Below are 27970 nucleotides of genomic sequence, written 5' to 3'. Positions count from 1 at the left end.
TACTTTACTTTCAGTATTTACATGAATTTATTTTACTTTTTAAACTATATTTTATAATACCTAACCAGGAACTTTTTAGCTCGAACCTTAGAAGTAGTTTTGTAGTCCAAACACAATGAAATTGCAACCTTTTCACAACAACATTTATGCATGAGAAATCACTCAGTACTTTTCATTAGTCAGGCCTTATTTGGTTATTTCATATCGACTATTTATTTATTAAATTACCAGAAAACATGCTATACATCACATATGAAAGTTATGAAATTACCTATTTCAGGCTTGAAGATTATGGCCGTATCGCTCAGTCCTACATCTGATGCAATCTGATTCAACTGTGCTGCAATAAAAGCTGCTTTGATGAATGTTATAATTTTCAAGTTGATTTAAAACTGTTTTAGAGAGGTATTCAACATTATGGTGTTTTTTTTGGTTCTGTTGAGTTATACTGCATTATATGTACAGAGAAAACAAAACAAAATAATTCAACAGCAACATAAACTGCAGCCTGCAAAGGGACCATGCAGCTGAATCATTGAATGATAATTGAATAAACTGTAGTTTGCAACACAATGGCAGCATATTAAACACAGAGATTAAGATTTATCCGATAACACTTTGTAATAACAGCATTTACATATTCTCATATTTAAATTATTGCTGTGAAGCAGCAAAACATAAAAACAGGAAGCCAACTCCCAAATAAAAGCATAAAATGAATTAAAGAAGTATATTAAACACTGAGTATATGTGTGTATGGTATTGTATTGTATATTTGGGTTCAGAAATGGACTGCTTTGTAAGATATTGAAGTTCTTCTGGAGTCATATGATCCATGAGCACTGCTCACATTTCAGTAGTCACCTGGCTGCAAGGAATCTGCACTCGGTTTTGTGTGATATTTCTCCTTTGTTCATTGCACCTCCACAATGGATGTGCTAAATGTCAGCAGGCATTAAGAAAGGCAGATCAAAGGGATACATATATGACATATTATCAGCAACAAGTAGAACATAACAGAAAGAAAAACCCAAACCCTCACTCTATTATAAGAAATTATTATAAATCATCAAGAATTATTTATCAAGTAGAAGTAAAATCTTCACATTCATTCACTTTTTATTCAGTCTCACTCGTCTGTTTTCTTGCAAAGTCACTTCAATCAATGTCAGATTACATAAATTACAGTCTGAGGGCCAAGTTTACAAATTTGGATTCAGCAAGTGTCTGCTTGAAGAAAAATTCAGCAGATGGAGCAGATGTTTTCTCACAAGCAGCTTCCTCCCCCATTACATCCATTTAGAAAAGCAGCCGATGCAGCCATTAAAACACTCAGAGTGACTGAAGAGTGTCACTGGAATCCAACATCACAGATAAAATGAGACCCCCTGGCCACTGAAAACTGAGCTTCAAATGCAGCCATGTTAACGTAAAGCAGAGGGCCTGCAGTTCTATGCAGCCAGAAACTTACATCAGCTACTTTGTTAGTAACCCTCTGTGAAAAGCGTCAGTATCTGGTGAGTTGCAGACAGATTTTTTTTCATGCAACACTAAGGCCCCGTTTACACGAGGACGCTTGCGGATAAAAACGACAAAATATTTTATCGGAAGTGCCTTTCGTTTAGACGGTGACGGCGTTTTGGGGGCTTAAAGACGCAAAAATGTGAAACCACCTTCCCAAGTGGAAAAGTTAAATACGCTCCGCCGTAGCGTGTCTGTCTACACTGCCAAGACGCAAAACTCTGCTCAGATCTGCTCACGTTACGTATGTGTTTACGTCACATACATGCTCCAGTACAGGAAAATAAACAAACGTGGGATTATTTCCATGCGTCGGACCTTCAAGCTGCTCTGGCAGCTCTAATAAACTTACAGGAGTCTTTCCACCAAATGTACAGGATATGTACAGATAGTATTACTGAACAGAGAAGGATCTGTAATTACCTCTATCACATTTTGGATGCAGCAATTCATCGGAGGCGAGCCAGACGGCTGTAAACGAGACCTGGGAGATCTAGTGGATGGTTGATAACTTTGTGGAAGGAGTTGTGTTGAAAATGTGTGGCGTGAAAACTTCTGCATGCCCAAAGATGCTCTTATCGCTTTAAGTGATGCCGCCTGGCTGCATACAATCGAATTTCACACACTTTTGCGTCACCGTATGCACACAGATTTCCTCCCGAAAATGCTCGTCTAAACGAGGAATAAAAAGTGAAGACGCGACGCCACTTTTGCGTCTTCTGTTCAGACCGTCCTCGTGTAAATGTAGCCTAAGACTGCTGCTGCGGTTATGCTGGACTACTACTATGATCCTCAGAGATCTGATATTTAGGGCCACGGGGCAATCGCACTGAGCACTATTATTATACTGTGGATTTTTTCTTCTTCCTCTTCCGGACAACATTTTTTGTCCCGCTACTAGTTATATATCAAAACGTGCGGTTTGATCAGGATCGGTGTGCTATTTCTTTTCTCTACGGAATACGAAAACTGCCCAAAATTCTGCATTGAAATGAATGGGACGGTCGAAAAAAAATGAGTGAAAAAGAACAATAATTGGAGATTTTCAAACGTCTACTTCTCCGGCATAATTTCACCTAGAGACTCCATTTAAACTTTAAAAAGTAGACACAAGTCTTGTGTATCGTTGTATTAATCCACATTTCGATAGGTCACATTTTTTTTATCAATCCCTGTTCAATGACCATGATCATTTTTGGAGAAATTCTGAGATTATAATGGTATTGCACGGAATGTTCGTGTCACAGTGTGTGACATCTTCGCCAGAGTGTAGAGGGAGACAAAAAATTGTCAAAAAATAAATTTGAAAACTGCGCTCCAGGCCGCAAATTCCACTCTGCAGAAATAATTTATACATAGAAACGTAGGAAAATTTGTCTTCTCCCTCACAATCCTCTGGTAAAGCTGTCAGAGTTATAGTTTGGGCGTAGGACGCACAGATGCGCCACCAACAGCCCCATTGGCTCCCATATTAAAAACGCAGGAAGATTTCTGTAGAAAAGCATATTTAACAGTTTTTCAGATCGCTCTTACAAAGCTATTTCTTCATTTTTCTTCACTGAAAACATATGTAGCTGTTGAGGAAGAACTCAGGATGCTCAAAGTCGGATCAATGATAGGTATTATGCTTTGGCCAAAAATGCTTTCTGTTCGAGGCCAGAAATTCCAGTTTGTCCACCTCTGGCTGCTGTCACTGTGCTAGAAGATTCCACAGCTGCAGTTAATTCTGTTGATTGCTCTGCTCTGATTGCCTTTGATCCTTTGATGTGATTACAGTAACAGATACACGCACGCACCCACCCACACACACACACACGTAAGCACGCACACTCCTCCAGATACACATGCTTCACACACACACACACACGTAAGCGTGCACACTCCTCCAGATACACATGTTTCTCTCTCTCACACACACACACACACACACACACACACATTTTGGGGCTAAAGGGCATAGGTTGCTGTATAAATAAATACTTGAAAAGGAATGCTTGTTGTAGGTGTGCTTGAGGCCAATCTGTGATTTGTGATTCTGGGCTATATGAATAAACTTGAATTGAAAATTTAATTGAAGTGGCCACTGAGCAAAACTGAGCAGCACTGCCATATCCAGCTGTCCTTAAACATCCATGTGCAAGGCATGTCAACTTCCTAGAGTCTTATAATGATCGTGGGGTTGCTAGGCAACCAGCAGCAATTTGACGTGTTAATTAGTACGCTTTAGACGTGTTAGTATGGGGGTATGTTTGATCTATGGAGAGAGCCAGTTTACCCTGCTTCCAGCCTTTATGCTCTTGCTTCATATTTAACTTGCAGCTACAAGATTTATACTGTATTGATCTTCTCATCTAAGCCAGAAAGGGAATGTTTCCCAAAAATCCTGAACTATCCAACTTATCCTGAAGTGATGAGGATTCTGGACTTTGAATAGCTACACACATAGACTTGCTGTTTCATTTTAATGAACTACTGCATTATAAAAGTGAAACAAGAGTCTACAGCCGAGCTGGCAGCTCTGTTTGCTTGTTCTTACAGCAGTGCTTCGAGTTAAATGCTAATGTCAGCATCAAGTGGAAACATCCAGGGATGAAAAATCAACCCAATCCAATGCAGAAGCCCTAAAAACTAGTTCTTTCAATTGAACAGGGAGCAATATTCCAGAGAAAGCATAACATAACAAAAGAAAGAAGTGTAGCAAGAGAAATTGGATTAATTTAAAGTTTTTAAAAAAGGGCACATGGAAAAATATTTTAACTTTCCAAAGATGTCCCACTCTTGCTTTAATACTCAGCCTACTCATAGTGCTTGTTAGTGTTTATAATTATTGTAAAAACTCCAATAGTCTCCAATAAGCATCAAATTATCATAATTGATTAGTTAAAACATGGCATTATATAAGTATACAAGTATACAAGTAAAACATGGTATTATATTATAAATTAACAACTTACCAAGGGAATATTTTTGCCCTTTTGTTGGATAAAAGATACCGTTTGCCAAATATAAGATATCCCAAAATATTAGTAAGTTTAATATAATTACAGGTCTTGGTCCAGTGCATATGAGGCAACATAACACTTTACCTCCCTGCACTAAATTGATAGGCTCTGATCTCAGATATAGTAGAATGCACTCTCTAATGTCAATCAAACAAATTAAATTTGAAAATAATGTATGAGGAACATTAAGATGGTTTAACATACAATGCAATATGATATTTGCATCATATATCATATATATATATATATATATATATATATATATATATATATATATACAAAGCTATATATATTACTACAAAGCTCAGAGGTACAGATTAGTACTGAATACTGAAAGTCTGTTTAGAAGACCAAAGACCTCAAAGCCACCAGCAGACCTGCGCAGACTCATCCAGCTCACACAGATCTACGGAGCCCCAGAGATGACATGGGGGGAAAAAAATTAAATTGTGGCCACAAAATAGCTATAACGTGCGCACGAATTAGTATCTCGTGGCCACGAAATACTAATTCGTTCCCACGAATTAGTATTTCGTGGCCACAAGATACTAATTCGTGGGAACGAAATAAGTATTTCGTGGCCACGAAATACTTATTTCACAATTCCACAATTTAATTTTTTTTCCCCCATGTCATCTCTGGGGCTCCGTACAGATCAACACAGTTGACTGAACCACGACATGATTCAAAGTTCTGCAGACTCTGTCCCTGCTTAACACAACAGCTTTAGTGTTCGGGCAACTACGCGTAATGCGACCTCCATAATATCAGCCACTGCACAGACGACCAGCAGGAGAAGGACCAGTCAGAACCGACATTATGTTGCGTAATGATGTTGCGTAACGCTCAGACTATAAATAAAACGTGATAATAAGTCACACAGAACTCACCGTCTAAACGTTGCCGCTGTGTGTCTGCAGCGCTCTGCGTCACAGCTGCACGTTGAAACAGCGGACCAGTCACATGATGACCTTTCACCTGCAGCAGGTCATCATGTGACGTAAACAAAAGCCAGTCTGACGTTGAATGCTATGATCGATCTCATGATCCTAAATTTGCTAAATCATTCCTCTGTTTAAAAGTTTTCTACTAGATTGTATTATATAATAATGCAGTTTCAGGAACATGTAAACAACAAGAAACACTTGTCTACCATACATTATTATAGCAAATTATTTGGTGATCTGACAAGCATATAACGTGAATTTGCACCTTTTGTTTTTTTTCTTTTCTCTTTCTGTTTCTTTTTTTAAAGTCTGTCATGTGGTTCTTCTGTGATGTTTTTTTAAATGATGTTGTCTGACTGTATAATATTACAACCCTTAATAAAGTTACGAAATAAAACATAACAAATAAATAAAATATGCCTTGATAAAGGGAAACTTTGGACATATTTTTTATAGTAAAAAAGAAAAGTAACACATTTGTATGGTTTGTTCATTATTATGTAATGGGCTGCTGTTCAAGATATTCCAGCAAGGTTTTGGAGTCCGAAGGCCGTCAGAAATCCAACCATAATTTAGATATTGGTGGAGAAATAACAATATATTGATGATCAGGCTTCAAGGTTGTCCATTTTCAATAAATATATTCATATTTCACTATTCATTAGGAATCTGCAACAATACCATAAATGTCTCTGTCATTTCACATTGTCTTTGTGTGATATTTCATTTAAAATTTGAAATAAAGAGACTGACTCTTGAGATGAGATTTAATTTATTACATTTGCAACTTTTAACTGAGAGCATTTTAGAACCCTGTACCCTGAACATTATAAAAACAGGTCCTTGTATTCTCCCACCAGCAGTTTTACAACACTTGTAGCATTGAAAAAGAATCTAGCAAAGTTTATTACATGGCACGACCAAATGAAACAAGAAGTGAGTATGCCATCAAGTCACAGTAACCATAGTAACAAAGCAGTGACAGCCGCTGAACCTCTCGTTATCGCCCTCCTGTTCCCAGCCGCACAAACAAGCACAGGTACAGTCACATATTTTCTCACACACGTGTACAAACACATATCTGCAGGGGGACAGGATTATGATGTTTGAATGACAGTCGTGACCTTTTCACGCAGCATTCACTGAGAGCTTCCCTTGTGGGAACTCACAGCGTTTTCACTAAGGATGACTCACACTGAAGATTAGACCCCCCCTCCCTGCCCAACTTTGTGCCCTCCCACTCTCTTTCTCTCTGATTTTCTTCATCTCCCCTGCTTTCGGCCACCTCGACCTCTCTCCTTATCATTTTCTCTCTCCTGCGACACTGCGTCTCTAAAGGCTACATGGTCCGTTCCACGTCTCTTAGTATTTTCCTTGAAAAAACATTTTTCTTGACTCATGCAGAGCAACATTAGGGGATCTAACACACCCTCCAGCTGGTGTGAACAGCTGGTTTAATGTCTAAATGTGGACACTGAATAACAGAAACATGTCAGTCAAAGTCTCAACACAGAAAGAAAATTACTAATTAGATGAAAGTCTTTGTCAGGGCAAAGAGCCGTGGTATATGTGTTCACCGTGCAGTTCGTCCATTGTTACAGACTCAAAAAGGCATATTTAATTTCGGTATGAACTGATTACTCAGATGATAGACATTGTGTTTCCGAGACAGTGGTTTGCTGACACCCATCGTTTTGTTGGGATTTTTTTATATATATATTTGGCATACCCAAATATGAAATCATATAACAAAAGAAGTGGAAGGCCAAAATGCATGTATGTAGCGTCATTCTATAGGTAATATCTTTGAAAATGTGGCTGGAACAAACTACATCAGTTCAAATGTGGCTCCAAAAAGGTTATTTCAGGTCACATAAGTCATACTCAAACAACAATAACTCGGCCATGCTTTACGTCAGAACTATGCAAATTACCACATATCTCCTATCTTTTGTCAACCACACCTGTGGACAACTAGGTCACTGGTTTCCCTGAACCTCTCCAAAACTATACAATTTGTATAAAAATGGGGATATGGGAGAACTATATGCAGTATACAGCGAGAGCTTGCCACATGCAGGCAGGTGGGTTTTAAGAGGTTAAAAAACTACAAATACAGTAGTTCTGTTTTGGAAAAATGTTTTACACTGTACAATACTTAACATTTTAAGACATATTTTCCCAATAGGGTATCAACCTCATCTCACACATTACATATGGTACACACAGGGTTATAATAAGAGGAAATCCTGTTCAAGTACATTTTCTGTTTCCACCATCGCTATGTTATTTCAACAGTGTTGCCACACATCTAATTCCCCCGGGAACCTCCTTGACAGCACCAGACATGGTTGCTGGGTGATATGTGACCCGAAGCCTCTGTGACAGGGTTGAGACTGAATATCAAAAGATTCAGTGATTGAATAAAATAGACAGCTGTATCCATCCCAAGGACTAGTTGGGAATAAACCATAACAGAGGGTCCTTTGTTGAACGGGGATGAGAAACAAATTGTGAGATTTACTGAGAAATATTTACTGAGCCCTGTTCTCACTTAATCTCCAAGCGGTTGTTACTTTATCTGAAAGAGTCCAAGAGGGATTAAGAGCCTCAATAATGGTACATTTTTTGTTATCCCCAGAGGGAATCAAAAACATGAAAATTACAGCAGCAATATCATTCTATCTCCCGTTTCATTAGGTAACCATAATAGCGCTCAAATATTTGTTTTGTCACGTCTATTGGTTTAATTTGTCCAGCCTTCCTCATTGTCTCATTGTAAAGATATGGGGTATACAAGGTTGCTATGGCGACTATTCTTCTTGGCAACACAGATGTGCTCCGTAGTTTGATTGGCCACTACATCCCTGTGCCCACATAATAGATGTATGTGCCACTGGCCTTTCAAGGGCTCTACAAACTATTTCTGTAGGTTAATATTCAGGCCATAATAACTGATGATATATGGGGTGTTAACAAATATATCATGTTTATGCAGAGTGGAAGTGGGCTGAAGAGTTTTGCCTCTGGTCAGGAGATTAATATGAAACATGAAGTACCCACTCAAAACCCTGTCAAGTGTGTCGTATAGTGATGCACATGATGACTCTCTTTATCACTGGAGTGTGTATATATATATATATGAGGTTGAGGTCTGCAGTGTCAGCTGATCCATATCATTTGTGGAAACATGCACATGAAAGATACAAAAGCGAGTGCAACAGACAAAGAAAGTGAAAGAAGTCTCTATATATGCTGGTACCTCAAAATGCTCATGTGCATATAGTACCAAATGGACACATATAACAGTTCTGCTGTCAAATTATCTTCCTCCCAAAAATGACTCCATTGGTCGTTTGTAAAGCAGCTTTTAATGACCCATTTTTACGTTCATTGATAGCTGATGGCGTCTTTTGGCCGAATTAGGATTAATATGATGGTAGCAAAGGAGTAAGTCATATGACGTAATACACAGTCGCCCATAAAGTTGTAATAATTTTTTCAGACATAGTCGTCTGTCAATTTTGGTTTCATTTTCATTGTGATATGTTTGGAAGAGATTGATTAATAAAGTTTTGGGAAGATATACACTTTATCTGTCAAGAATGAATCATATTGTCATAATCGGGGCGGGTGTGGCTCAGTTGGCAGAGCGGTCATCCACTGGTTGGAATGTTGGTGGTTCAATCCCTGACCTTCTTGCAAAGGTGGAATACAAGAAGAAATTGGAGAGAAATCTACAGAACAGCAACATACGTGAAATGTGGAGAGGAATCAACACCATATGTGGTTACAACAAGAAGAAAAGACAGACAGCCAGTGGCGGGTGATGAAGAAAGAGCTTATGTGCTCAACCAGTTCTTCAACAGATTTAATACAGCGGCCTTACCCAATTCCAATGTTGCTTCTCCTCCTCCTTCTCCACCTCCACCTCCTCCTCCTCTTCAACATGTGTACATCTTCAAAGCAGCATCCACCCCCCTCTTAAACCTGAGCCTCCACCCTTGTCTGTCACAGAGATGGGGGTGAGGTTGGAACTGGGAAGACTTTGCTCTGGGAAGGCTGCTGCCCCAGATGGTGTGTGTCCAAGGCTGCTCAAGGACTGTGCTGCCCAACTGTGTCAACCTCTCCACGAGATCTTTAACCTCAGTCTACATTTGGGGCGAGTGCCGGCACTGTGGAAAATTTCCTGTGTTGTGCCGGTACCAAAAATAAAATGTCCAGCTGAACTTAATGACTACAGACCAGACTTCTCACATCATGAAGACCTTGGAGCGGCTGATTCTACGCCTACTGAGAGTTGAGGTCAAAGACAAACTCGACCCCCTGCAGTTTGCATACAAACAACACATCGGAGATGCTGTCCTCTACATGCTTCACCGTGCTCTTGCTCAACTAGAGGAAACTGGTGCTTATATGAGAATGATGTTCTTTGATTTTTCAAGCGCATTCAACACCATCCAAGCCAACATACTCAAAAACAAGTTCACAGAGATGGCAGTGGATCTTTCCTTCATCTCCTGGATCACAGATTACCTGACAGGAAGACCACAGTTTGTCAGGTTGGGGAACTGTGTTTCTGGGACATTAATGAGCAGCACAGGGGCTCCACAAGGGACTGTTCTGGCTCCATTCCTGTTCACACTGTACACTTTCATTCATTCATTATCCTTATCCGCTTATCCACAGCCAATCCCAGCTGACATTGGGTGAGAGGCAAAGTACACCCTGGACAGGTCGCCAGACTATCGGACCTCAAATACAACTCTGAGTCCTGCCACATCCAGAAGTACTCCGACGACACTGCTATTGTGGCGTGTATCAGGAATGGACAGGAATCTGAATATAGGGATCTGATAAAAGCCTTCAGTGACTGGAGTCACAAGAACTATCTCCTACTGAGCACCTTAAAGACTAAGGAAATGATCACAGATTTCCGCAGGTTCAAGCCCCCTCTTCAGCCAGTGAATACCTGTGGGGTGGACATCAAGGTGGTGCAAAGTTATAAGTATCTAGGTGTTTACCTGGATAATAAGTTGGACTGGTTCCTAAACACAGAAAGGGGCAGAGCCGCCTCTTTTTCTTAAGGAAGCTCAGATCTCTTGACATCTGTAGTAAGATGCTGTAGATGTTTTATCAGTCTGTGGTGGTAGTGTGTTGTTTTATGCTGCAGTCTGCTGGGGAGGCAGCATCAGACACAGAGATGCAAGGCGGTTGGACAGACTGGTCTAAAGAGCTGGTTCTGTGGTTGGAGCCAGGTTGGACACACTGGTGGTGGTGGTGGAGAGATGCACTGTCAAGATGTTCGAGGCCATCTTGAAAAACCCGAAACATCCGCTACACAACACCTTTTTGGACCAAAAAACAGCAGTGGACGGCTCCTTTCTCTCCATTGCAGGACGGAGAGATACTACAGCCATCAGGCGGTCTCATTCTTCCAGAGATTCTACCAGACTAACTCGGAGATAAATAAGGTAATTTTGATTTTGATTTTGATTGCCCATGGCAGCCTACATGTCGAAGAATGGGCAAGATACTGAACCCCAAATTGCCCCTGAGCGTTCATCGGTGTGTGAATGACTTTCCAATGGTGGCAGGTGGCAACGTTATAGCATTGCTTCGGCCACCAGTGTGAATGGGTGTGTGAATAGGTGAATGAGCATAGTGTGTTGTGTAAATCGTTTTGGATAAAAGCGATATATAAGTGTACTCCATTTACCATTTTACCATCATTTCATGGAAATTAGTTCTAACTTTAAGGGCAACCGTGTATAAAGAGCAACACAGTCTGTGTATGGAGGAGTTGTGTCAAACAAACACAGGATTATGACTTTGATCGTTTCACAACATTAATCACACATTTAAAGCTGCCACCATTATGTTTATGTATGAGGACATGTTGATCTTTAGGGGCGCTAATTTATGAAAAGCTCCTGTTGGTCATATTAGTGGGAAGAAACCAATTACTTGTGTGGACGTACTGATTTAAGGACTTATTGGCACTCTGTTCATAATCATGAGAAATTTGTAATAAGATACTGAAGTAAAATTACTAATCAGTCTTGTAAATAATATAAGCACTATGAGAAGTGAGTTTTAGCAAAACAACTAAAAACTTCTGTGCTGGGGATGTTCTTCAGTGTTTCTTTGCAACAAATGAGTCATTAGTAAACTAGCATTAAAGGAAAATGGAGCGTAATGAGACATCCGTTCTTTCTTCACAAAGCACCACTTTTCAAAAGTTCATGCCCATTTAGATCTGGTGTCAAATCACAGGAAACTTCATCCTAAGAGAGCTCCTGATTAATGTCACTTTCATTAGTGTTATTTCCTTAATGCCGATTATAAAGTACCAGCAGTGTGTCAAGTCTGGCCTGCTGACTCCTGTGGAAAAAAAAGCTACTTTTTAATGAGGAGATGACAGTTATCATAGCTCTGGGAAGTCTTTAAATATAAAACTTGTAGGCGTGTCATGCTAGTTGAATCCAATTAGTGTGTACACAGTACATGCCCGCTTGTGCTTTGCTGTTTCTGTCTTTCAAACCCTGTGCTCTGTGCTCGGAAAAGAGAAATAAATACTTGTTTTTGGAAGAAGTTGGCTGAGCAGTGATGATTAACAAGAGTAAAAATGGGATAAGAGAGTAGATGAAAACAAAACCAGATATGAAATCCAATTAAAGAGACAAACAGATCTTACACAAGACAAACTTGGGTCTTGGCAAAACACACCACATGATCCTTGCAACATCCTTTGCTCCCCCTCTGGGATATTCACAACTTGTGCCTGTACTGCTCCATCCATGCTTCAAAGTCTTTCTCGGACTGAAAAGCTGAAACTGGAAATACTGACTCTTGTGGAGTGGCCAATTTTGTTTGTTTGTGGCCCCTGTGTAAGCCCTGTAGGGGGGCCCCTCCAGTCTACATGATGGAGCATGTGAAGCCGCAGCACTCCTTCAGCAGGGTGAGGCCTGTCTTGGCAAAGGGAGAAGAAGTCTGCTGAGCTCTGGATGGCACCCGTCTGGTTGGTACACCTGAAGCCCAGAGAAATATACTGTGAGGAAACGATGCAATATGTTCTCATGTATTGTATTGGTGGAAAGTACATTTTGGAAGCAAATATTGTACATTATTGTTTACATTTTCTGCTTTTCTAATTCATTATTTGTAGTTATACCTACGAAATACAATGCACTGTACATCATAGATAACCCATGTCATTGTTAGCCAGGCTGCGCATTTTACTGCCCATATTGACATTTGTTGTTAGGTGGGGATCTCTAGTGGCCGTAGTAATTATGACAAGAAGAAATGTGGAAATGAGGAAGTGAGAGAGACTAAAAAAGTCCCCGAGGACTTCGACGCAGGAGACCGATTGCGTGTCTTTATTACATGGTTGCCCATAAAGTTGAAATAGAATTTTTTTTTTTTTTTACCTTTTTCTATGAAATGATTGTGACAATGGGATTTATTATTGAAAGATAAAGTGTATATCTTCCCAAAACTTTATAAATCAATCTCTTCCAAACATATCACAATGAAAATGAAACCACAATTAACAGAGGATTGTGTCTGAAAACAAAATTATTCCAACTTTATGGGTGACTGTGTATTTTAAAGCTAACCTGTAAATGAACTTATTTAAAGAGTAGACGCAGTTATCTTAAACATATGGAACATGGAAAATATTTGCCTCTGCTAATTTCCTTCTCAGTTCCTCAAACATTGCTGTTATTTGTTTGATAATATGAAGGAGCACAAATTGCAGCTCTCTTTATGCTAAAGTACCTTTCTTCTTCATATTTCTTGGGAATTTGGACTTCAGAAAATCTGCCATTTCTTTATCTTCTTCTCTCTCCCTGTAGAAGATGAGAAAGGTTGATATAAGACACAAAAACACACAAATGCATAAAGCACTCGGAACACAATTTAAAGTCTTTCATTGCCACAAGATCACAAAAGAGAAGTATCTACTTCACAGTTGGCTGTCTGTTCCACAGTGAATGTGTATTTCAGAGGAGATTGATTTTACATGGAGAGATGGAATGCTGTCACACTTAGAAACCCAATGTTGCTCTGGCTGTTAGAAAATATGAGAGTAGTTTTGAGAGGTTATACCTATGCATTTTATGAATCTGACGGTATGCAGAGCTTCTTAGAATGGATAAACAAAGCCTACTCTGCATATTTGGATGCAGATTTGGATTTGGATCAACAAAACAAACATGTAGTATATTGATATCAGATATATCAATACATACAGTATGTAACTGCACCATGTCTGTCCTGATAAATAAAAATCACAAAGACAAAAAAGCTGCAGACTGGTTTTTCTTATGAAGGACAGTCGGGGTGAAAAAGGGAGAAATAACACTAGAAAGGTCTCTATATTTATCAGCATAGACAACATGGCCTTGAGCGGCGTCACATCCTCTCCTCTCTTCGATCCATTATCCCACTGTTGTTCTCTTGCTTCCTGCCTCTCACCTTCCCAGCAGCCCCTCAGCATTTTCACAGCATGATGCCAGCTGCCAACACAAAGTGCTGCTCACACAAATCAACGATGCTTGATACCGTGGAGAGTGCAGAAAAGAGTTAACCCTAAAAACATGCTGGTGGTCCGCTGTTGAGTCACATTGGGCTGAAAGTTGAGTGTCAAGTTAAGGAATCTGTGAGGATGTATAAATGCTGGATCAGGATGAAGCGACAGCCAATATGAAAGCTCCTTGAACCTGCATTCTCTTTAACTCCAATGGTTGCAAAATAAGGTCCAAAGTCATTGGTTAAATGACCCTACTTCTCACTTAATTTATTACCTCAGTAAAATTTTTCTTAATGAGTTTATGGCCTCAATTTTTAGTTTCAAGTCTTCTTCAATACACCGTTATGTTCATTCAATTAACTATGGTCACATTTAGAGTAAAATAGACAATAAAGCAGGGTAATTTGTGATTGACAAAATCATCTTATTACTTTGACCCTTTCACAGTATGTTTCCAGGTCATGAAAGTTAATTTTAACATTATGGTCATCTAAAAATGTCTTCAGCATTCACTTGTACTAAAAGACACTTTAGGGAGTTGGCTGTTCATTTAGAAAGAAAGATGCACCTTGCTAGGTAGCTAGCGTTAGCTCCAAACTTAGTGTCCTTCTCCCCAACTTTCCCATTTGTCCAAATATGGTCATTTCTGGCTCCAAAAAACAAGATGGTGACAGCCAAATAGAGAACTCAAGGCTTCAAATAGGAGTGTGACCAATGTCATATCCACACTCTTATACATAGTATTCAGAGTAAGCTGAAAACAGCTTTTTATGCTCTTTACGAGTGCAGGATAACACGTAATAAAATACACTGAAAGAGCACTTTCATCAAAGTAGAGATTTAACCTAAAAATTAAAGTTCAAAAACTGTCATCCTTTGATGATTTCCTTTAATATTTTGAAACCGCCCTATAGTGTTTTGTATAATATGTGTGATCAGAATGGATCAGGAAGGTTTGGATAGGATTTAGAAAGATTCTCTTCATCTCTTGCATCAATAAAAGCCCCAGCAGCCAGCAGCAGGCTTAAGAGACTTGGTGCACCTGAAAAAATGAAGAAATAAATGCAAACTATTTCTTTTTAAACAATGGCAGCTTCTTCTTGCAGTAGTCACTGACGCATGCTGACACATCTTTAATTGAAATGGCTCTCTGCTGTGCGCTCTGCGGTGCACTCTCTCACAGCGCTGAGCCTGAGGAAATGCTTCAGTGTTTTTATGGAGCGCAATGGGGTGTCTTTATGGAAGCATGCATGCAGATGATACGGAACTGAGACAACTATAACTTTAGTGACTCTTATCGATGTTCCAATCTAATCCCTGTCATTCATTATATAAATGTTAATGAATGACAGAAACGAATTGGCGCTTGATGTGATGATGATCAAAGATCTGTGTTTCTCTGCATGAAAAATACATGTCAAACTTTCAAGTTTTTCTGCTTAGCAAAGGCCTCCCTAAAGCTTATTCTGAGTGGGGTTTTTTTTATTTAAAATATTCATTCAGAGTCTATGGTGACAGATAACCAGAGTACTCCCAAGCAGTAATGAAACCATAGAGGCAGACCTGAGTCGTTCAAACTCCACGTCGTCCACCAGGAAGTCTCTGGTCTCGACCAGCTTGTGGATCTGTTGCAGGAGTTCTTCTTCCTTCTGCCGGTCCTCGTTGGACTTGTCATTGTCTGCAGCACAAGACATCAGAGAGTGTTTGTCACAGATTACCTTCTTTAAAACAAATATAAAGCACATTAAACAAATAAGTAAAATATTGAATAATAGGACTTAACTTAATTAACCCTCGGAAGTTGAACCTCAGCACATAAGTCTGTTATCAACTGTGTAGGCAACATATACACACTTACTGTATACCCTTAAAGACAAAAATGTCCCCATTAAAACTCATTAAACAAAAAAAAGATCTGAACAGCTATTATAGCATCAAATCATGAAAATTGTTCACTTTTGTGTATTTTTAATAAACATAAAAAACAACAACAACAGACATACTAGCTTCATATAAATAATCTGGCATTTAAATGGTTAAATTTATAAAATTGAATGTATATTTTATACTTAGGATCCGGAGTAATGTTGGCAAAAAAATGGTGTCAGTGAAAGTGGAAAACAATATCAAGTAATATAGTATTTTCATTGCAACTTCTGGAAGGGGACATTTTTGTTCTGCAATGTAACAAGTGGGAGTTTTTTTTTAATACGACACTGCACAAAATAATTTAAATGCATATAAATTTAGTAATAGTGTCAATTACGCAATCATTGATGTATAAAAAAACAACCCCCCTGTAGCATTTAGTATACAAATAATAATGAATTTTTGTATTTTTTTGGATGACAACACTGGGTACTATATTAAGAAACTGGCATTTAAAGGTTTAACATGTTGAAAATAAATGAATATTTGATCATTATGATCAGGACTGAAAATTAACTAATTGAAAGAAGAAAATAATATCAATATATCATATAATTTTGGGAAAAATGGATTAGCTGATAAGGTTGACTCTCTTACTCTAAAAATCATAAATTTGCCTCAGGTTGCTTTGCAATACACTGTGTCTTTTGACCCTCAGTTTGGATAAGTCTGCTTTTACCAGGCTTTATGATGAGCTAAACCAGTAACTGTCTGCTTGGCTCCTGTTTCATATTTAGCATGCAGTCATGAGAATGGCATCTACCATTTCAGGTAACTCTTGGCAAAAAAACAATTATGCTCATTTTAGAAAATGTCTCTTTTTTCATGTTATTAATCTCCATCAACATTATCCAGAGGACTTCTACCTGGTATGGAAACTAATTTCTGCAGCTCCTTCTTCAGACGAGTGATCTCCTTGCACAGCTGAATGTCATCCATCCTGCACAGGTTCGATGGAACAAAAGAAGCACACAAACATTAATGTTAGTACTGTACATGTTGTATATCAGCTTAGAGAAGAGTAGAGTCTCATCTCTACTGAATGGGAAAATGAAATCCAAACAGAGAAAGATTAATATTGATCTTATATTTCACACAGGAGATGAGAACATCTTTTCAGAGGAGAAATCCCTGTGGCGTCTCTCAGCCAGATGGCTTTCACTCCATCTCTACCTGTATCACACTCTCTCTCTCTTTCAATGGCTCTCCAACTCAGGGGATCATTACGGACCCTCAAGACCCTCTGTGCCTTCCTTCCTCGCCTGACAGAGTCAGAGGCCTTCATGTGAGCCAACATCACAGCAACTGAGTGTTTTTTTAGAAACACACACATACAGGGGCTTAGACACACACATTACACACATTCATCAGCGTCAGCAGAGTGAGTGCCTCGCCACTGTGCCTCATCTACCTGTCATGTAAGACGCTCTCCACAGATGTGAGGTCTGGAATACAAATGCTCCGCTTTACAAGACTCAACAGAGGAAAACACACCTTGTAGTTTGTTTGTTTGTGGACTGTTGGAGAAATGGTGCTTCAGATCGTGACTCCCCATCTCCCTCTCCCTCTGGCTGACTCTTGCTTGCTACGCCTCACACGCCACTCCTCACATCCCCCCCCCGCTGTCTGAGCAGCGTTACTGCCTATCTTTCGAAACACTAGATGAATAAATATCCATGCATTAGCCCTCTCGGCGGAAGCAAAGGTAAAGCCATTGAAATTATAATGGGGGCCAGCTCGGGGTGTGATGGAGAGAAATGAGGAGAGAGAATAGAGGGCAATGCTGCTCAGAGATATGTTTCTGATACCGAGGTGTGCTCTTGAATGGAAAACAGCCCAAATGATTTGAACTGGGAAAAGCCTGAAGACAGATGCAACTGGCCAGTGAGGGTGGGTCGTTTTGGCTCACTGATTAATTAACTGAATCATTCATTCATTAGGGTTTCTCACTGTAGCTACATTTGAAACATACTTTCATACTGGTTAATATAATTACTTCCTTATGCAGCGTGTTTGTAGCCTGGCTAACACCAGACTAATCTCAAATGAGATCTAGTCTGGCAACCAGCCATTCATTTCTCCGTAGAGGAGGTGTGGTTTACGATCCTCCGGAGCCGTTTATTGGGCGCTTAGAATGTCTATCAAAAGCGTCTGTAGGTAGCTCTTAGCCAATCAGATCAGTTATACCAGATGACGTATGTAGAGCGACAGAAATGGATGTTTGTTGTGTGTGTGTCTGTGAGAGAGTGTTGCTTGCTGCGTTGCTTCTCCAGTTCTTGCTTTCTGCAAGATTATTTATTTTCACGCTTTATTCCCCCTCATGTCATTCAGCCACACACATCCACTGCTGCAGGTCTATTAGCGCCGCTAGCGGCTAATAGCCCCGCTACCGTAACGCCGGTGATCTCGCTACCAGCCGGGGGACAGCGGAGCCGCCGAGAGACCTTTCGCCTTTCAACCTTCGCTCTAAACTATTTAAAACACCATCTACAGCTAAAGAGAGTTTTGCGTCTGCAGCAGCCATGTTGGATCCGTAAGAAAACTACAAAACTACAAGCTTCCAAGTGCCGAGTAGTACGCGTCATCGTCTTGCCGTCCCTCCCTGCTCTGTGATTGGATCCCTAAAACAGGGCTAAGAAACGGCCCTGGTTGCCAGACTGGATGGAGGTTCGAAATGAAATTCGAGCGCGCAAGGCAGTATGGGTATGCCCAGGCTAGCGTGTTTGTATGATATCTGTTGAAATATAACAAGTCCCTGTTGTGAATTGTTACTACATGCTTAGGCTTAGGTTTTACTGAGAAAAACAACATAACTACTTCCATAGATTACTTCTCAGATACCAACACTTGTCTCTGGGGTATAGCTTTGGGCTGGTTTGAGCAGTCCACCACTCGTCACGCTCACTCTAATAGATACAAATTCCAGGGCATTACTTTTCATAGGAATACCGACATACTGCTCATGAGATAAGCCTGAAATAACTTCTCCTCTCTCTCTCCTTGCATCTTTGAACAGTTCATATATAGTGCTTGACAACCAATTTGCCTTTGATCTGCTGCTTTTGTCGGGGAGCTCAGTCATGTACTGTTAAGCTTAAGTTTTAGCTGCATTTATGACATCTTAAAAACAATATATAGTCACGGAACTAAACAGCATGTTGTTTTTTCAGGGATAGATTTCACTGTGCTGGTCCAGAGTGAAATATTGTGTAAATCTTTTGAGACAATTTTGCACAGACATTCATGATACCCAAATGGTGAGTCCTAATGACTTTGGTCCAAATTACCTTTAATCCAAACGTACACTTGTCCAACATACTAATGATTGGATGATGACTAATGTTAACATGATCAATTCATCATTCTTGCCATGCAAAAGCATTGATATTGACTGAGCCTGCAAAGCCACAGATTATGTTCAATGATAATAACTTGTAATACCAAGTCCCAATGTTTTTTTCCCTCATAATAATCTTCCTTTAAACATACGATCATTGACGTCTTTTCATAGTTTTAAATATGCCCTGTCTTCTTATTTTGAGTTAAACTGCACATGTTTCAGATAATATTATGTCATATATGTATATATTTTTTTTTAAATGCAATTTCAATTTACAATAATATTATGTTACTTCTTTCAGTTTTACTAGGCTAATGTTATGGCCAACTTGTGGCCATTGAGAGGTTGTGATTTTTCTTGTGTTCATTCTTGTGTTCATTTTTTGTTTGTTATATTTGTGTTGATGCCTGTTGTCTTTGCTGTTGTATGTCTGTAAATTGTTGAGTGTTTTGTTTTGTAATGTACTTTAGGACCCCCTCGAAAACGAGAGGATTCCTCTCAAGGGGTTTATCCTACTCAATAAAATTTCTGATGATGATGATAATTATTTCTTTTAACGCATAGTAACTGAGATTAGGGAAATACTGTTTTTTTTGGCAAATAAATGATAGTGAAGGTATGGTTAGACACTTGGTAAAAGTTAGGGAAGAATCATGGTTAGCAGATAAAAACAGACAAGGTTTGTAAAGGGGTAAAAACTCCTGTGTCTCCTGTGAAAGTCAAGGTTACACTTCTTTCTGCATTTCCACTGAACTCAGACACACATTAAACATAATAATGCTTTTACCCTTCTGCTGTAAATCTGGAATCTGGGTTGCTATTATTGAACCTTTTCGTCTCCTTTTTGTCACACTTGCTGAAGATGGCAGCCATGACACTGAATAAAAGCAAAGTGCTGGTGTTGTTGAGCCACTCACATGTATCTGAGCTCTGACTCCCTCCGGACCAGCACGTCTCTGATCCTCTCAATCTTAGAAAGCTCCCCCTCGATGTCGTCCACGGTGATGGTGGAGTCCGCCATGGACACCACGTCGTCCTCTGAGGGAGAGAAATAGAGAAGGACAGCTTTGAGTCTTGCTGAATGTTGAAAATATTGGTAACACTTTATAATAAGGTCCTTAATAACGATTAATTAACAAGTAATAAGGCATTGTTCTCGCTTTAGATCCGGTAGTTGCAAAAAGCATAGTTAACTTATAATAGATGAACAATAAAGTAGATTTTAATAACAATTAGCAAACAAAATAAGATTAATAAAGGCATGGCAAAGACATAATGGGTGGGTCATGGGTGTTTGTAATGCCATTATTAACACTTATATAAGCTTATAAACACACAATAATGTTAATAAGCATCTTGTAAGGACTTACAAGGGCCTTATTACTTGTTAATTAATGGTTATTACAAGGACCTTTATATAAAGTGTTCCCAAAATATTTATTAGACAAATATGCAACATGTGTAACATAAAACATTAATGTGTGTTCAGATTTTAGTCGACAGTGCACTTCTTCAGCTGAAAAATACCATCCAGAGACATGCAGACCCATACACACTCAGGACCTTTTTTTGAAATAATCTAATTTACAATATCCAATTTGGCACTGCAGAAAAATAACTGCATATGAATTTGCATTTTAAACTGTATAAACAGTTGCAGCAGATGTACTTTGAAATTGCTGCTTGATGAGGAGCAGAGCATCACAGCCAAATTACCATGTGTCAGTGGTTGGCACGACTCGCATGCTTCTCTGTCTCTGTCTTTCTCACACACACACACACACACACACACACACACACTGCAGCACTGGCCGTCTTTGTCTGCTGTAGAGAGATAGTCCAGTGCTCAGTCATTCAATATTTTGTGTAATCCCCTGGTGTCATTACCACACACCGTATGCACAGAATCGAAAGAGATGATTGGTCAAATAATCAATGAGTCATTCAACAGGAAATGAATCAGCTATAATCTTTTACTGAAGTGAAATGTAAAGGTAAGTAAAAGTAGCAAAACTCAAAACATAACATAACAAGAAAGTTAGATTTTCATAAATTATTGGAATATTAAATAAATCATTGACATGTTTTTGTTTTGTCAATAAATCATTGACAAAACAACATTTTTTAAAGAACTGGCATTCTTTCGAAGGAAAAGAGCCATATGTGAATCCTAGAAATATAGAAAAAGGTGGAAAAGGCTATATTGTATCACACCAGGGGACCGTGTCATATGACAGTTTCAAGTTAGTCATTTGTAATAACTATTACATGATGTCTGGTCATCTTTACAAAATAGACAGCATGTACTTGGCAGGTGTATTGGACATCAGCAGAATAAATGCTTTGCAGCGACTAGAGTCCAATGAAAAGTCATTAAATAATTTAAAGAACCTTCCATCAAATAATTTCAGTATACTGTGTTCACAGGAACAACAGGCTGGTGGGTAATTATTTCCACGGAACAATGAGACAGCAGTGAGTAACCCCTGTAGACTGGAGAGATATTCTCTCTCACATGTAGCAGCTCTGCTTTCAAACAATTAAATAATCATAAATTCCGCAGAGGATGCCTTGATGGCTCGGTGAGCAATAATATCAAACACAATGCTGTGTTTAAAACGGTCTCATTATGCATTTCACTTCACACAGCACCAAAGTGTTGAGCATCTCTACGCGACAATTTACAACATGTGGGATTGCACCAAAAAGCGCTGTTGACCAGAGCGGGGAGTTTGGGGTGTGCAGGAACCATTGTGCCATGTAGCAGGTATGTTCTATTTAAAATGTCTTTTCAGTAGCTAAGAATTTTGTTAAGCTGTGGGAGTTTACAAACACATGCAATATTTTTTATCACAAATTCCTCCCACAATTGCCTCTGCGCTCTCGAAATAAAGTCATTTTGATATGATTTGATCAACCCCATCAGTGCAATAGTGATGCAATAGTGATTTATTGATGATACACAATCAATACAATTCTTATTATTTAAAAAAAAAAAAAATTTAATAAGCAAGAATAGTAGCTGACATAAGAAATTAGATCTGATTTTTTTATGAATTCAGAAAGTAAAAAAACAAACATTAATCCACAATTTTATGTAGACTAATTGATCATTTGATGAAAGGGTTCTTTTATTTAGGGTCTATACTCTGGTGACAGCAGCAGCTCATTGCACATATCTCAGTTACGTATTAAGTAGCCTATTTATGACAATTTAGCTACACTCCAAAATACATAATATGTCAGTGTAACATATGTCAGTATTAGCCGACTGTTTCACTAAGTCAGGTCTTTTTTGTCTTTAAGTCTAAAATCAAATTACAGATTCGTTTGAGCTTTATAATATAAAATATTATCTGTTACTATAACAGTTCCTTATTTGGGACAATCAGGACAGCATGCAGGACAACTGATCTTAATTTGAGACTGTAACGCATTTTCCAGGACATCAGATGAACCGAAGCTTTGCAATACATTTCAATAAGCCTGACCCAGAGTCCCTGGAAACGTTTGTGTGGGTATAAAAAGACATCAAAGTATTGTATGCTTATTAAACTTTTAACTGCAACCACCTCCAAAAAAACATTGCTTCAGTCATGCAAATCAAAATACGTTCACTGGATGTAATTTACCCTGAGATCCCAGTGTGGTTGACCTTCCTGATGCTCTGCAGTGACAGTTGTGACTTCACCAGAAAATCAACACTACCTGCTCTCGAAGTGTTCCATTTAGCGCTGTAGTGGTCCTGGATAACTGTCACCTCCCTGCAGAGTGCTGCACAGCATGGGGGCCTTGACAGACATAACCAGGCAGAAACCAATACCACCACTAACAGACAGTCCCAGACTCCTCCTGGGGCCCTTCAATCCTCTTTATGTACACACATTATTACTTAGCAGAGCTCTAGTATGTAATATCTCCATTCTAGTCACATTTGACATTTGTCACAAAGTGCTGTGAAGACATGTCCTTTGCAGAAGCATTAAATAAGGCAGAAAAGAAGTGGATCGTAGTTATTCAAACTGTGATTGTAGGACCTCAGGGTGGTAGTAAAAGCACAGAGGGAAACATTAACCATGCTCGTTGATAACTGACGGCTTAGATGGACTCATATTCCTGCTAGCGTTTAAGCTTTGTTTAGGGGCTTGCAACTGCTGTCTGCTTTGTGTGACAGACAAGAAGTAAAGACACACATCTTCACACGGACCTTCTATGGTATATGACAAATCTGGCTGACGTCAATGTAGCATCAACACAACCTTGACATCTCAGAGGAGAAAGCACTGGCTGAAGTGTTGCAGCAAGTATGAAGCTGTTAATTAGATGAAAACTAAAGAACTACAGTACATAGAACTATGTGCACAGGTGCTGAAAGAATTAAAAATAACTGAATGCATTGCATTATGAAGTAGCAAATTTGTTCACTGTCTCCTACAACAACAAAATAATTTAAACAATATTAACAGCTAGCCTGCTAGTGTTAAAGAATATGTCTACCAGCACCTCTACGGCTCACATTTGTGCACATATTAATGCTTCTTTATGGCATAAATATAAAGCACATAACATATTAATTGTTTGTTTCCCACATATAAATGTTTTTTTTTTCAACAACAATTTGCACATGATCAGTTAATGTCCATGAAATGTCAGTCATTAAGTTTTTTTGTTTTTTTTTTCATCTCAAGAAACAACAAAACACACAAGAGTTCAAGAGAATACTGAGCATCTGGTGGAGAGACAAAGTAAGCAATGTAGACCTGTGAAAAAAGAAGAAGCCAGGATCTGACTGGCAAATTAAAAGCAGCAAATCGAGTTCGATTGTACACTCACTCAGAAAACCCACTACAATTTTCACCTGACAAGCCCTGAAATGAAACCACCAAGGAACAAGGAAAATACATTGAAGAGATGTCCAGTCAGCAATAACTGAGATTCGGCTCGACTGGGGAGATCACAAAAGAATCGGCAACAACCGAGTGAGGTGGATGATATTGTCAATGGCTAGATGCTCCCTGGTGCAGCAAAGAGCTGAAAGCATGCAAGTCAAGTCACCTCAATAGTTTTACTTGGCTGTATTTAATCCTTACCTGATAATTAACATCAAGGCAGTGAGTTGCTTAATCGGATAAATAAACTTGACAAACAGCTAAACAGACAGCAGACATTGTTACCTGTCTATTAATTGCTGCATTACAATAATTGCTGGATGAAAGCCCTCACTAATGATTTCAGTTCTGCCTATTTTTCCACTGGGATCAGTCAGTAAGACAAGTAAATGTAGTGAAAAATGTCTCTTTTAAATTGGAGCGAAGCGTCGGATGCAGCACTTAGTCTCAGAGGGTTTTGCTGTTATAGCGGAGGAATGTTTTTTTTGTTTTTTAATAATCAACCAGATCAGTTTCTGATCTAAAGACAATCTTTCTATGTAACTATGGTAGCTTCATGCAGAGTCTGAACATTTTATAAGAAAATGTACAGATAGTTATTTCTAGTGATATGTATGTGTATTGTGTAAATGTATATATAACTTAGGCCTAACTTAGGCCTCCTTTGGAAACGCATTTCAGACTAATGACCAGTTATCTGGCTACGGCTTGTCACATTTTGTCCCCATTTGGGAAAAAGATTATTTTTGGGTCAGGGGTTAAGGTCAGAGTTAGGGTAAGTGTCTAGGACATGAATGTAAGCCTGTAATGTCTCCAAAAGTGACATAAATGTGTATGTATGTATTAGTTACATTGTGGGGACCGTAATCTGTTTGCACAGTCAAATTGTGAGGACTCACCTTCCTTGTGGGGGCAAAATACAAGTCCCCATGAGGCAAATTATCAGATTTTGTGTGTGCGTGCATGTGTGTGTGTGTGTGAATCAGAAAGTGAGAATGAAAGAAAGACAGAAAGAGCTGCTCGCCAACACCTCATTCATAAAACTGATGGAATGCTGTGACTAAAAATACAAACAGGATCAGCTGACACGTCATCACTTCAGCCATGGGACCAGATACGCATTATAGTTCATTCACCATTTCTTTCCCTGCCAAAAACACAGACAAGCTCCAAAGAATGACTGAGGGATTCTCATGTGGCCGGCTGAAACACTGAACCGTGAACCGAAAATGCACAGCATGATGTCATAAGCGCTGTTTAGTATATTCTTACATCATTAGAGACAGCATGTTCTGCTGCAGAGGCGACAGGTTATTCTGCCACTGAGCAGTTATGACTCATCAGTAGACCTCTCTGAAATGTTTCCTCCTTTACACTTTCTCCCTCTCTGTCTCACTCTCCTCATCTCCATTTGCTTCTCCTCATTTCACCTCATACTTCCCCGAGCCTGGCCCCTCTCTTCAGCCAAAACCCTGAAGATGTGAGTTACAATCATGTATGGGGATAAATAAAGGAATATCTTATCTTATCTTATCTTATCTTATCTTATCGTAAGTTTACAGTCTTTGCTCCATTTCTAACCCTCTCTTTTAAACCGCCACAATGTGCTTGACACCTAATGAGGTAGAACACCATACTGACAGACTGATCAGCCAGTGGCAGAAGTGGAGAAAAGAAGAGGAGGGATGGAGAGAAGACAGCTGACAAGAGTTGGGGAAAGCAGGAAGATGGAGGGAAATGAAAGAAAGAAAGGGTGAAGAGGAAAAACAAGTGGAGGGCTTATAACAGAGACTCTGCACAGCTTTGCAAAGTCCCCTAGTTCATCAATACACTTCTTAACTGGTGTGTCAGTACAACCAAGAAACTATGACATGATGATACTCAAGCATAATTCACACAATTATAATACAGGCTTCTGGCTTCTCTGCTGTGAGTATTTGCTACTTTTGTCTTGATCCAATGAAACTAAAACTTAAACTAAGACCTATATCCAAACTGAGATTCTGTGTTTAAGAGACTGTTGCGGATTAAGGATAATTGGAAGTTCGATGTCTTTGGGTTTTGAACTATTGGTCGGACAAATCACCTTGGGCTTTAGGAAATTCATAATAATACTTTTCAAGCAATTCCTTGAGAAGAGTATGCTTATCAATACTGAAATCATATGTAAGTCAATCTGGGAAATCATCGCCTATCAGCCTGACAATGATCAGAGGATCCCAACCGGCGAAGGTAGCATGAGACATGAGATTGGTTAAGGTTAGGATAGTCTTGCATAGCCAGACCAATCCTCAGCACTGGAGAAATATCTGGCGTGTATTTCTTTAAATCAATCAAAATTATCTTGGTGTTGCTAAGCCCAGGCTGCAGCCATTGTGTACCAGCAAAAATAGATGGCAGGGATAGCAGAAGGAGAGAGAGAATGGTGTGTGAGTGACGCAACCAATGGCAGGCTTATAGCAACAATCTACATCTGGCAAGTCAAACTAAGGTTAAGGTAAGAGTTTCAGGGTAAACCAGTCAGAGGCAGAGTAGAGAAGGTCTGCAAACCTTTGGCACCTAGCACCTACCTGACAGCAAATATTTCTGCAATTCCTATGTAGCCAGCGGATATCCAAGCCAAGACTTTTTCTTACATGCACGGGACATCTTTGACTGGATTATATTACTAGTAGCAAGTTTAGCTAAGGTAGCTACTCAAAAGCTAAATCAAGATGATAATCAGCTGGGTTGTGATATTGCACTCCGTCCTTTTTTGCTCTCCACAAGGACTGTTTCCTGCAGTCAACCAGACCTAGATTTTGTGCATTCATATGCAAATATCTGTGTAAATAGATTGCATATTAGGTGCAGGCTTTTGGGGAACATTCAGTCAGATCAGTGGCTTCTGACCTAACTGTCTATCAAACACTGAGATGCAGCCAATGCCCTAGCAAGTTGCCAATGTGGCTCATTATTTATCATTAGAGGCTGCAGGTCAGTGAGTAATGGACCTTCACTTTTCTCTTACACATACACACACACACACACACACACACACACACACACACACACACACACACACCTGTGGATTGACATTTGTGGAGATGCTGCCTGTACAGTACCTAGGAGAATACCAGTACATTGATTGGTTCTAAAAATAACCCAGATATAAAAGAAGATAAATTTAGAATAAACTACAGTAATCCTGTTATACATTCTAATCGGACAATTTGGAAGCCTTGAGATAGTTTATATTATAAAATAAACATAAACAGATTAAGGCCAACATACATTCATTATTCACTATACCAAAGACATTGCAACTCCATGCAGCAATGTTATAATAAGAACATTAGGTACAGTGACACATTAGAAGCATTTTAAGTGATCAAGTGATCAATACACAGACATTGCTTTGTTTGTTGATTTGCTAACCTTGTTTGCTGGTGTCTCTGCTCCATTCAGTGCGCTCCAGTGAACCGTACTGATGAGAAGGTGCCTGCTTCTTTTCCATCGGGTCCAGCAGCTGCTCCTCTCCTCTGCTCTCTCTACGTGTCCAGTTGCAGTGGCTGGGAAACAGCAAGAGGAAAAAAAACTACAGGGGGTTGTGCTGCAGTCTCAGTTTGTTGTTGTATTTCATTGAGTCATCGCCAGTCAGACACCAACCTGTAGAGGCGGAGCGAGCGGGATGCTCCAGCAGTCTCTACAAGCTGTGGCAGGTGTCGTGCAGCACGCAGGAGTCTCCCTGTGTTAACTACTGCTGCTGATAGTAGCAAAGTAGCGCCATCTGGTGGTCACCGCATGTACTTACAGTAAGAGAG

General features: G+C 39.4%; 1 protein-coding gene across 1 annotated transcript; it reads right to left on the bottom strand.

Moving 5' to 3' along the window:
- Nucleotides 1–10763: 10763 nt before the first annotated feature.
- Nucleotides 10764–27879, bottom strand: LOC131962636 (bMERB domain-containing protein 1-like). Its single transcript, XM_059327639.1, has 6 exons — nucleotides 27585–27879; nucleotides 20196–20316; nucleotides 16805–16878; nucleotides 15573–15687; nucleotides 13256–13326; nucleotides 10764–12501 (listed from the first exon to the last, which is right to left on the bottom strand). Exons 1-6 carry the CDS (start codon nucleotides 27661–27663, stop codon nucleotides 12389–12391), a joined length of 573 nt encoding a protein of 190 aa, XP_059183622.1. The 5' UTR covers nucleotides 27664–27879; the 3' UTR covers nucleotides 10764–12388.
- Between the last annotated feature and the right edge of the window lie 91 nt (nucleotides 27880–27970).

Source organism: Centropristis striata, chromosome 1 (genome assembly GCF_030273125.1).
Source record: "Centropristis striata isolate RG_2023a ecotype Rhode Island chromosome 1, C.striata_1.0, whole genome shotgun sequence".
NCBI lineage: Eukaryota > Metazoa > Chordata > Actinopteri > Perciformes > Serranidae > Centropristis > Centropristis striata.
The sequence above is the reverse complement of the archived record's forward strand: the minus strand, read 5'-3'. Positions and strand labels throughout refer to the sequence as shown.

Bases quoted from the DNA above. Each gene is read 5' to 3' on its own strand.
- LOC131962636 (XM_059327639.1), bottom strand. From the start codon at position 27,663: ATGGAAAAGAAGCAGGCACCTTCTCATCAGTACGGTTCACTGGAGCGC. The intron at 20,317-27,584 runs GTTAGCAAATCA...TCTCTCCCTCAG, and splicing joins CAGAGACACCAGCAAACAAG to AGGACGACGTGGTGTCCATG. The intron at 12,502-13,255 runs GTACTTTAGCAT...TCTGGGCTTCAG, and splicing joins AAGAAATATGAAGAAGAAAG to GTGTACCAACCAGACGGGTG.